Source organism: Globicephala melas, chromosome 9 (assembly GCF_963455315.2).
Source record: "Globicephala melas chromosome 9, mGloMel1.2, whole genome shotgun sequence".
Lineage (NCBI taxonomy): Eukaryota > Metazoa > Chordata > Mammalia > Artiodactyla > Delphinidae > Globicephala > Globicephala melas.
This window is the reverse complement of record NC_083322.1, coordinates 28,731,842-28,744,269: the sequence shown is the minus strand read 5'-3', so window position 1 is coordinate 28,744,269 and position 12,428 is coordinate 28,731,842. Positions and strand designations below refer to the sequence as shown.

At 39.9% G+C, this 12,428-nt stretch overlaps 1 protein-coding gene across 1 annotated transcript; it reads left to right on the top strand.

Annotated features, from left to right (window-relative positions):
* The first annotated feature begins 2,162 nt into the window (after positions 1-2,162).
* WNT16 (Wnt family member 16) lies at positions 2,163-12,428 on the top strand. Its single transcript, XM_030857654.2, has 4 exons — positions 2,163-2,292; positions 2,482-2,723; positions 4,532-4,818; positions 11,574-12,428. The coding sequence occupies exons 1-4, from the start codon at positions 2,198-2,200 to the stop codon at positions 12,036-12,038; spliced, it is 1,089 nt and encodes a 362-aa protein (XP_030713514.1). The 5' UTR covers positions 2,163-2,197; the 3' UTR covers positions 12,039-12,428.

The window sequence follows — 12,428 nt, the reverse complement described above, 5'->3', positions numbered from 1 at the left end:
TAACCCATAACAGAGGCTCAGTATATCTTCCTAAAGGAAAAGAGTCCAGCAACATCCTTAAAACATCTACCATCGTTGGCTCGAAAAATCAACCTAAAGTATTCGTGTTCTCCACTCCCCCAGTTCTTCCCCAATACCCCTGCAGAGGAAGCCTCTTCTCTAGTTTCACCATTTGGGCCCCTTAGATATCTGCTCGGGATGTTCCTCACCACGTTGTTCATCTGTTCAGTAAATTGTGCTCAAAACCAGGATCTCGTGTACTGGGCCCCATGGCAGGAGTTCAGCAGGGAATTCTCCACTATCCCTCATGGAGAGGCTCACAGAATAAAGTGAGCTTGGATGAAGCCTCTGATTTTCAGAGAGGCCACTAGCCATTAGCCAAAATATTTCTGGATCAGTAACTACACCCTATCATCAACTTGACTCTCTAAAAATTACAATGTGGCTTTAGGACCTGGTACATGGCGTTCACTCAATAAATATTTGTTGGATAAAAAAATGAATGGGACAGGATGGGAATTTCAGTGAGCTTTTATTGCTCTGGGCTGATATAGGAGACATGCAGCAAATAAAATCATTTATTTGAGGATAAAGCTAATAAAGTAAATCTTTAATTTGAGTAAGTCTAGATTTTGGAACCCACTAAGGTGGTATACCCTGAGAGTTTACTAACATTTCAGAAGTCCTCTGAGGAGCAGGTGATGCCCCTCATAAACATTTCCTGTCACCAACTAGTTGAGACAGGGTTTTCTGATACCGCAGCTACGCATGTGCCGCCTGAATTCAGAGTTCTCCCCAGAGATCTTCTAACCTGGAAAACACTGGTTAACTAAACTCTCTAAACTTCCAGGCACCAGAACATTCTCCTGCTTCCGAACTCTTTGGCTCCAAAGAGTAACTTGCTGGATTCTATACTTTCCTTTACTGATAATCTCAAATTATTTTGTTTCAGACTTGTCTCCATGGCTGGAGACAAGGCCAGAAAGGCTGTGCCTTTAAGGGAAGGGATCTTCATAAATTCTCACAATAGTGGACACACAGTAGGTGTTTCATAAGTAAGCTTTTAAAATTTGTCTTCAATGTGTAGCCCTGTCCAAAGTCTCCAACAGAGACATAGTGTGCATTGGAGAGAAGGGAAAGAACACAGCCCTCATCTTTCTAGAGCTCTCCAGACAGCTCTCACTCGCATTCTCTCTGTGCCCTCCATCTTCTGACAGTGCCCTCAAAGACTACGGAAAATAAGCAAAATCGTAAAACGAAATCACCTAACACAATTTAAATATGGTAGATTCGATGCTAGGCTGGAATCTTCCCTTTCGATAAAAGTAAATGCCTGCACAGACGATGATCGATCTCAAGCTTGACAAGTATTTTGCTCATTCTCTAAAGTCTCCTGAAACGTTGAGACCTCAAGCAGGATGTTGAAAGGTCAATTTTTTGGTAGCAACTCTGACTCAAGAAGATTATTCTCCTGTGAGGTGAAGGAGAGGAAAGAAACGGGGGCAGTGAGATTTTTCCATCCACTCCACCCAGAGGGTAATTAATCCAAATGAGACTGGGCTGGGTGGAACTCAAACATCGCCCATTCAACCCACACCTTCACCCAGGGTTGTTAAGACAGAAGCTCCCCTATCAGTCTTCGGGTTGAATCAATACCCCTCCCGCAGAGACCCGCTCTCAGGAAACTGTGACAGGAGGAAAGGTCAGGAACACAGGATCTGGACCGGCTGTCGGGGAACAGCGGGCCCGAGCGCCCCCCGCGGAGCCCGCTCTCAGCCAATGAGAGCCTGAGCACCCGGGATGATGAGATGAGGGGCCGCTGCTGGGCCAATCAGGCTCCAGGTGCGGCCAGGGGGAGGAGATGGGAGGAGAGGCCGGGGGCGATGGAGACAGAGCTACATCAACAGAAGTTTCTCACCTTGGAATGCGAGGGACGCTCCCGCATCTCCGGCACATCTTCAACTCGTCTCGGGAGGAGTGCCCCAAGCTACTTTCCCAACTTCCTCACGCTGCTCCCAGCTCGCGAGGAGAAGGCTGCTGAGAGCCCCTACTACGGCTGGCCTTTTTACGTTGTCTGCAGGGAGAAAGGAGGCGAGGGACAACTTGGTGCTGGGGAACTGACCTCTGTCCTGGTGGGCCTCTGGCTGGGGAGGGTCGAAGAGGAGTGGCTGGGCCTGGGAGACTCCATGCGGGGGCCATGGACAGAGCAGCGCTCCTGGGACTGTCCCGCCTGTGCGCGCTGTGGGCAGCCCTGCTCACGCTGTTCCCCTGCGGAGCCCAAGGAAACTGGATGTGAGTATGGGGGCAGCAGGGGAGCACGGGGTTTGTGGCAAAAGGGATGCCCAGCCTCAGGGAACTTTCAGCTGAGGCTGGAGAGGGGAGGCGGGACCCTAGGGCGGGCGACCTAAATTTCGGGTAAACATCTGGGATTGGGAGGAGAGCAGGGCAGCGGCTGACGTTAGGGGCGGCCGTGTCTTACAGGTGGTTGGGCATCGCCTCCTTTGGGGTTCCGGAGAAGCTGGGCTGCGCCAGCTTGCCGCTGAACAGCCGCCAGAAGGAGCTGTGCAAGAGGAAACCGTACCTGCTGCCGAGCATCTGCGAGGGCGCCCGTCTGGGCATTCAGGAGTGCAGGAGCCAGTTCAGATACGAGAGATGGAACTGCCTGGCGGCCGCCGCCGCCCCGCCTGACACCAGCCCTCTCTTTGGCTACGAACTGAGCAGCGGTGAGTCCCGGGACGCTCGCAGCTGGCGCGGGACGGAGGGCAGGTCCTCCAATTCTTGTAAATAAAGAGTGCTTGCGTGGTCCCGTCGCTCCCTAAATCCCCAGAGAGGTCCTTTAGTGCAATGAAACTGGGGGCGACTGAAGCCAGACCCGGGTGCAGGTGCTGTCCTGGACGGGGTGACACCCCAGGTCCCGAGCGGGGCGCGTGGAGCTGTAGCTCTTCCTCCTTCCCCGCGGCGCCCGGCCGGAGTTGGGGAAAAGCTGACACTCCACCCCGCCGACCCCTCGGACCCCGTAGCGCCCCCCTACGTGGATGACCAGCTGGAGAAACATGATGTCGGCTACGGGGAATGCCGCTGCCGCATCTGCTTTGATTTAAAAGCAGCTCCGCTGCGCACCGAGCCCTGGCTAATTGCAGCGAAGCCCCAAGCTGGTTGGCTCCTTACAGCACCCGGAAGACGGAATAATGGCGATTTTAAAGGGACTGTCCCGGGCAGCCCCACGTGAGGCTAGCTCGGGCACTACTTTAGTTCTCCCCTCTATTCCTTTCCTTCTATCTTTTCCCTCCTCTGCGCACAGCTGCGGCGCGGGAAGCTGCAGTAACACGAAGTTCCACTTCCACCGGCCTAGCAGTGACTTGGTAAGGAAAAAGGTACAGAGGTATCAGCAGATTCAAAGGATTTCAGGCCCTGGGCGCTGAAAGATTCTTAGTTGTTTTCCACACTCATTTCGGTTCCCCCTCCACCTTTGACCCTTCCCCGCCGGGTCCCTACACTCACCGCCGCCAAAGCATCGCTTTTGCCCCGCTGCGCTTTGGCCGGCACACCCTTGCGAAAGGGCCCTTGACTCCCTGCAGAAAAAAAAGAAGAGGATGTGTTCTTCACAGTTGCTGAAATGTAGAGGCATCAGCTGTTGAAAGGGTTTATTGGACAACGACGTGATAACGTTTCTACTCCAATCTAAACATCTCCAAAGGGGGGGAAAAAGTCGCCTGCTGAGTCCCTTCTAGTCCATTTTATTACTGTTTTAATGGGACTTTAATTTTCAAAGATTTTAGCTCAAAACCTATTGCAGGTGTGTGATATCCATATTCAACATTCAATTGTTTTCCATAACAATTCTTTTTTTTTTTTTGCTGATGACATTTCAATTATCTTAACTGCCTTTAATACTGTAAGTCGATATAATACTGTATATAAGAATATTTATATAATATTTAACTTTCATATTAATATTGTTTTTCAGGATATCCTTAAAAAATCAGTCTTTGATGTGAAATGAAACTGCAACATTTATCTCCTAATTGCTTTGGTCTTTGCTTAATTTTAATTTGCATTCTGACGTGTATTTTTTACACAACAAAAGTCATACCAAAATTTTCAGCTTGTGTTTTCTGATAACACATTTTAAATTTAACGAGAAGGGTAAGTGGGACTCCTTTGGGCATTGTATCACTATTTACGTATTCATACGAGGGATTTTAAATTCAACGTGTATTTATAGAATTTTTATTGTCTGTTAAGTGTTGAGCTGGATGCTGACATACATTTCAAATTTTAAAAATAAACAGATAATATTAAGGTATGAGGACAATTTATGATATACAATATAGGAAAATCATACTGAAAATTAATGTTGCTGTTTTAAAAACTGCGAACAATATGAAATTGTCCTTTCTTAAATATCTACTCATTAAAGCATCCATTGAAAAGTTGCTTCCCTGATAAGAAGATAAGTAGAAGACTTTGTTATGAACATAAACAGAGAACGGTATGACTCATTCATTTAGCAACTTATGTTTTATTCTAGGCACCAAGGAAACAGCATTTATTTATGCTGTGATGGCTGCAGGCCTGGTGCATTCTGTGACCAGGTCATGCAGTGCAGGCAACATGACCGAGTGTTCCTGTGACACCACCTTGCAGAACGGCGGCTCAGCAAGTGAAGGCTGGCACTGGGGGGGCTGCTCTGATGATGTCCAGTATGGCATGTGGTTCAGCAGAAAGTTCCTAGATTTCCCCATCAGAAACACCACGGGAAAAGAAAGCAAAGTACTGTTAGCAATGAACCTTCATAACAATGAAGCTGGAAGGCAGGTATGTATTACAAAATGGAACAGAAATCCAGTGCCTTTAGGTAAATAACACTAGGATTACACTTTTGGATCAATCTGACCAAATGGTTTAAAAACCAAATGCTTGCAGTCTAAGAATATATATGTGTGTGTGTGTGTGTGTGTGTGTGTGTGTGTGTATGTAAAATTATATGTTTATTATATATGTATAACAGCAAGTATATATATATATATATATATATATATATATTCTTTCATGAGCCTGTACTGACCATATTGATTTAGTTTAAGTTTCCATCTGATGTGAGTTGAATCTTATTATACAATATATTTGTGATTGTATAGTTCGTATACCTAAAACACCAATTATAAAATAACAGAAGTACAAGTGCCTGTTGGGTCATTTTATTCCACCCTCTTAGATGGTTAGTTGCAGAGCCAGAATAAGACTTACAGTATCTGCCTTTCTAACGGGACTGAATCAAATTTCATTTTTTCAAATTTGAATTTTCATTATATTTTTAAATCTTTATTTTAGTAGACAATGACATCTAAAGAAGTTATCAGTTCTGTCCTTACTTTCTCTAGCAAAACATTCTTGAATACATTAGAGAATACACAACTCAAGTAATATTTTTCATAAAACAAAATTTATTTAAGGGAAGTAGTTATGTTATTATAAAGCAATGTAGATTCACTGTAAAAACTGAAAAATACAGATAAATGTAAAGCAACTATAGATATATTAAATATTTTGATATTTAAAAATATAGATATATTAAAGATCTAGGGAGAGCGAAATTTGAAGAATCACATCTAATTAACCTCCTTTATGAATATTTTAATGCTAAATTTTCTTAAAATGGTATAAATTTGTAGCTTAATTTAACTTTTATGTATTTCCCTTAATGAATATTGACACAATAAGCTTTGAGTTCTACAACATAGTTGAATTACTTGGTAATTCATAGTGACTTTCCAAAAACAGTCAAAACCTCTCTTAGGTATATAGATTTTCTATTTTGTAATAATCTTTTCAGGATGAGAATATCACCACATATCCTATATTATTGTAAATATTCAATAACCTGTAAAGGTCCCAAAGTAGTCATTGCAATCTGCCACATTCTCCTGCAATAAATTAAAATGAGTTGCGGTATCTCTTAGGAATATTTAAAGTACATGCTGTATTTGTTTTACATTTTTGGAAAGTGAATAAATGGAACTCTCTTGGAATAGTTGCAAGTTTCAGCCAGTTTTCTTTACTTAACCACTTTGGTTTAAAATACAAAACCGAAAACTCAATAAATATATCACCATAACACTTCCAATTCAAATTTGACTATTCAGTTCTATTTGAATATTGATTCAAAATGGAAGATTCGAAAATAGGAAAGTCAGTAAATAGCTATGTAAGCTTTTCATTTTTTTGTTTTGAAATTTTAAGTTAATTTATCTCACTAAAGTAACTCCTGCTAACACCATAGTTATGCACAGGTCTCTTCTTGATAAAGTTTTACATTTAAAAAAAATTAAATGAATGAGTTTTTGCTTCAATTTAAATAATATCCAATAAAGGAATTTTTTTATTTCTAACATATTAATATAAAAGAGGTTAAAGGTAATTAACATTTGTTCTTTAAAACTCTAAACTAGAGAAAAACATCAAGTCAAATTAATACATTTTAAAAACAAGAAAACAATTGAATGAATATTTAGTATCACCTTAGACCTTAAATCTTCTTTAGTCATTCTTTAAATAATTTGGTAGAGACTAAAAAAATTTAATCAGAAAACAAAACTTCAAACTCATGTTATAATTCATTCTTTTGAATAAAGTTATCTCCAGACTTATGAAAAGTCCTAACGTATTCTAAAATGTATTTTTATTAGCAATATTAGACAGCTATTTAGTTTTATTCCATCTTATGTGGCTTTTTTTCAAATTAGGTAGCAATATTTGCCTCTATAACTATTAACTTTGATCTATTTATATTCTGATTTTTTAAAAAAAAATACAACTATTCAGCATCAATTTTAATCCACTGTTTATTGGCAATAAAACAATGTCCTCACTTTATTGAGGTTTTCCCTATTATTCTAATTATGCCCCCAAAATTCAGCCTTTAGGTATATACACATTTTGTGTAAATTTCAGTTTTCTCTACTGAATCTTTTTTTTTTTCCACATTGGTCTAGATGGAATCTTTAAATATTACAAAATATTACCTGGATATTTTGAGGGCACTACACTGATGTTTTTGTTGGTCTTTTCTCATGAACTATTACAATTCAAAACATTTTAATATTTTTCTTTCCGTTGGTGGTCAAAAAAAAAAACAAGAAAAAAGCCAACACCACCACCAGCACCGGAACAACAACAAAAATCAACCCGGTTTCCAAGATATTACCTAACATGGAAGAACAAAAAACTACATTTTCAATATTGGCAATTAGGAGCTTAATCTAATAGGTATATCCTTCTGAGTAAGGTTCAAGGTCTGTATTCAACTGAGTTGATTTTCCTCATCTCAAAATTCCAAACTCAAAACGTAGGAAAGCGTTCAGAGAAATGTGGGTACTGGTGCTTAGTAGTGCTGTGAGCAGAATAGATGATTTTCTAACCGCTGACCTTAAATACTCTAATTCCCACTTGGTTTCTGACACCATTCCTAAAGTTATGACTCCAAGAATAATGTTGCCGAATGGTGATTGTCTAACAGAACGACGTGATGTCTTCCAGGGGCAGAACTTCTGAGAATAATGTGACTTGGAATATTTATGGGTATTTCTTTTGGTGTGCTTAAAATATTTCCATTCTTCCCATGTCCACCTCATAAACTTTTAAGTTTCCCTACCCCATAATTTGTTTTATGATGAGTAACTCAAAAAAGTGGCATGGGCCCCACCCCCAAATTTCATTAACCTGTTTCAAGAATATTTACAAGTACTTGAACAACACACAAGTGTTTTGCTTTTCAGCAGGTTCATATATATTTTTGGACTGAAAGGGACAAAATGGGTCAGAGAAATAGGAATACTACAATTAACCATCCAATTTATGTCACCGTTTTCATAAAAACTTAAACAGATCATCTGATAGTTGACAAATGAAATGTCACAAAATGTTCCATAACAGTTGTTTTTTTTTTTTTTTAGTCATTTCTGTAAAGCTTGGGTAAAGCAACCTACCGAAAAACAATCACCTCCGGCTGTGTTACCTCTGAGTCAAAACTAACTCCTTAGACCACTTCTCAAACAGTTTCTAGTTTTACATTAAGTGTTAATGATACATCTTTCCTATTTCACTTCATCAGAAATTTATCAAACCAAAACTTAACATAGGGAGACCAGTAGATTAAATGCTATGCTCCCAATTGCTCTCCCATAGTTTAAAAATATTCCACCAAAATGTGCACATCTGTTTGCAATAGTTAACAAAACATTCCTCTGTTAATATCGTTATAAACCTTAACAACTCAGCGAAGTAGAGAAAGGAATTTTCTTATAACCACACACAACTCATTCGCTTGCTATTCTCTTACTTCTCCTGTTAGAAAATCACTATGTATCACTGTATCTCAGAATGGCTATTTGACATCAATTAAGAATCCTAGCTGAAAAGCTCCAGAGTATGTATTTTTGGAGTGTTCATGCAATTTTCTTAAATATATTTGTACTTTCCACTTTCATTTTTCTCTGTTCTACCAAAATTATCCTGCTGCATATAAAGACTTTATATCATATATTACCATCTATCCTATGGAAGACAAGTGTCTCAACCAGGCTATTTATTTTTCTGTCAAATTGAAATAATAAGCAAGTACATGTTCATGAACTACCTACTATATGCAAGGCATTTCTTCCTATAAAACTAAATCAAGTAAAATAATTTATGAAAATGTGCTCTGAGAGTTAAATTCTGTGTGTGTGTGTGTGTGTGTGTGTGTGTACATGTTATCTGCCCTTGAACTCTGCATTTCATCACACTCTCCTAGTGGTGGTTGCATTGCTTTATTTTATCCCTATTTGTCCAAGTTTCTTCCTTGCAGTCTTACAAGGGTATAATCATTTAAATTGCATGTCAAGTTCTTTGTCTTTCTATCCTAGAATATCAATATGAATAGTATTCACATATATAATAAAAATACTATTTCTTTTTCTTGTACTTATCGTTAAAGACAAAAAGGTAATGGAATTGAAAGATAACAGAATTAAATTCCTTAAAAATATCTCTAGAAAGTTTAGTTAACTCCACGTATTTAAAAGTTTCTAGTTTTCTATGGCAGGAAACTCTCCCCAAAATTCGGTTACAAATTCAGCAGGTGGTATCCCTGGATTCAAGATCAGTCTTCCCTCTTATCCTTCACACCTGTGCAGTAGTGTGTCACTCTTGTGTCCTAACACTGTTGTGGGCTGAGGAATTGGAGGAAAACCCAGCCAGATCAGGGTCTCCCAATATCACTGACTTCCTGGCAGTGACTCTTTTGTTGAAGAAAGTGGTCTTTATTACTTCCTCTTGATTCAGATTACCAACAGAGGATGCGTTAAAACTGTTCAAGTGAGCTAGACTAACCATTCAATGAGTATTTGGTGAGCATCTATTCTGTCCTCCATGCTTTGCAAATTGGCAACACCATAGGTAATGTCTGAACTGGTTAATAAAAGGAAAAGGCAGCTCCTCAGTCAAGAATCTGAGCGAGAGGCAGCTCTAAATCACTAAGTGATGACTGTAACGAGCGTTGATCAGGTTTAAACACATAAACTTACATTCTTAGATTTTGGGCTTTCTTTGGACAATTTGTTTTGCTGTTACCTGGCATTGATTGAGCTCTCTTTTTCTCATATCCTTTGGGCACTTAAAATCTGAACAAAAGTAGGCAGATCGCATTAATTTGAACATTTATTTGCCTGGAGACTTTTTAAAAATTGAAGGCTTTGTGAATATCAAATGCCATAAATTGAACCAAATAAGCTTGTGTGCCAAATTGTTCTCAATTGAAAGGTAAATTTTACCTGAGATAATAAGAAATAGACATATCTACTCGCTTCTTAGTTTCATGAGTTCAAAACAAGCATATGTGTCGTATCCTATAAAAGACAGTGTTTAAATGTTGTTCGGTTTATTATTTTAAACACTAATAAAAAGTATTGAATATTACACAAATCAATACCATATGCTCTCATTCAAGGCTGCAAATATAACAAATTGTTTGAAATACTCTGTCTCATTAGATAGTTCAGAAACTTTAGTTAATTTGTTAGGAAATGTAACATTCCACAAACATGTCAATGTCAACTGTGGTACAAAATAACAAAGTAGAAACCCCTGTCATTTTATAGTTTTGATAAGAACTGTAAGTGGAATTTAAGCGGTGGGGTTTTTCCTTTATTTGGCGAGATTACACACATAATTTCCAAGTTATCGGATGGCTAGACCCATTTTTTATTTTACCCAGCCTGTTGACAGAATGTCGACTCTCCAGTTAGTCCTGACGATTTATTAATCTGCTCTGCCATCCTCTGGGGATTGAAGGAAGTTATGCTGACTGGCCGGTATGTAAGAAATTAGAACTATAAACTTTTATTTTAGGAATCTCTGTATTGTTTGTGCACGGTTAGCCCCATTTGAAATTTTATCTCAACTCTTACCGTACCTTCTTCGTCAGGGACAGGGGGTATTTATTTTGACCTTAATGTGTGTCAGGCAATGGACTCTAACCCATGTATGTCATCTCATTGAATTCCTCCATCTGAACAGAATAACTCAGCATTTGGAATTGAAAAATCATATAAATATTATACCTTTTCTATGTTAGGAGGGTGCTACTGATACATCAAGAATAGGACGTATGTTTTGAATTAATTTTCCAGAAGAGGGGAAGAATTGGCTGGGAGCCACTGCACTCTCCAACCCCTTCTTTTGACCAACTTAAGTTGATTAGTCAGGATTTCTCATGTGTTCTGTGACCAGGGGATAGCATATCCCCCCAAACCCCTGTGAATATAACTGACGTTTGCAGTGATCAAACCTGAGAACTGTCAGTTCAGTAGCTCTCATCCTTGGATGCCCTTAGAATCATCGGAGCAGCTTTGTAGAAGTCATTGCCTGGACCCCACCTTGACAAATTAAATAAGAATCTCAGGGGTTATTTGTAAAGTTTCACAGCTGTTTCTGTGTGCATACAAGTCACCTGAGGATTTTATTAAAATGCAGATTTTGATTCCACAGGTTTGGTGAGGGACCTGAGAGTTTGTATTTCTCACAAGGGATGCTGGCACTATTGGTCCACGAACCACACTCTGAGTAGCAAGGTGCTAAAATGAACGGTATCAGGAACATAGAGGCACTAATGAACATCCTCTCACACCCAAAATTAAATGAGAGATTAGAAATAAACGTAACTTCCCTTTGTTATCTCAGCTAATCTCTGTTAACGTTATTAGCTTGGTCTGCAGCTTTAAATTAGACTCAGAAAGGTTTGTTCTGTAGAGTGAAGAGAAGGACAAAACATTTGAATTCTGAGCGATCTAAAAGATCCTTTACGTGCAAAATCATCCTTATTTTTAAAAATTATTATTATTATTTTTCTATTATTTAATTGAAGTATTTTTAAAACTATTATTATTTTATTTAATTTTAATTGAAGTATATAACCATCGTTTTTATACAGGAGTAAACAGATCCGGAAAGTTAAGTGATTAGGCTGGTAGTGCTTCTGTTGTTGAGTAAAACACTTCATGAACGATGTTTCACTCAATTCCTGTTGGTTTCAGGCTGTCGCCAAGTTGATGTCATTAGACTGCCGGTGTCACGGAGTTTCTGGCTCCTGTGCTGTGAAAACATGCTGGAAAACCATGTCTTCTTTTGAAAAGATTGGCCGTCTGTTGAAGGATAAATATGAAAACAGTGTCCAAATCTCAGACAAAATAAAGAGGAAAATGCACAGGAGAGAGAAAGATCAGAGGAAAATACCGATCCACAAGGATGATCTGCTCTACATTAATAAGTCTCCCAATTACTGTGTAGAGGATAAGAAACTCGGGATCCCAGGGACCCAAGGCAGAGAGTGCAACCGCACGTCAGAGGGCGCAGACGGCTGCAACCTCCTCTGCTGCGGCAGGGGCTACAACACCCACGTGGTCAGGCACGTGGAGCGATGCGAGTGCAAGTTTATCTGGTGCTGCTACGTCCGCTGCAGGAGGTGTGAAAGCATGACTGATGTCCACACTTGCAAGTAACCACTCTAGCCTTGGGCAAGAGTCCCCAGTGACAGACGTACAACGGGAGTGGGTCCCACTGTGCTGGGCTGGGGAGCCTGACACCTGCCTCCTCAGAATTCCCAGATCCTCGAGGCTCTCTCAGAAGTCCCTTTACCTGATCGATGTCAATGTCACACACTAGGCATGTAGATTTCTTGGGATTCTAAAACTGAAAAAGTTTGAGTTCATATGTTGGTGGTTTAGGGAACAGATATTGAGGGCAAGGAAGATAAACTGTCTCGTAAGCAAGAAAGAACAGGAAAGAGCCTTCATGCCGAGAGAACTGGTCCATACTCAGGATAAGATCCTTGACTATGGAACTCGGTTATGGAACTCAATAGTGGTGGGTGAATATTAGTCATTTAAAAA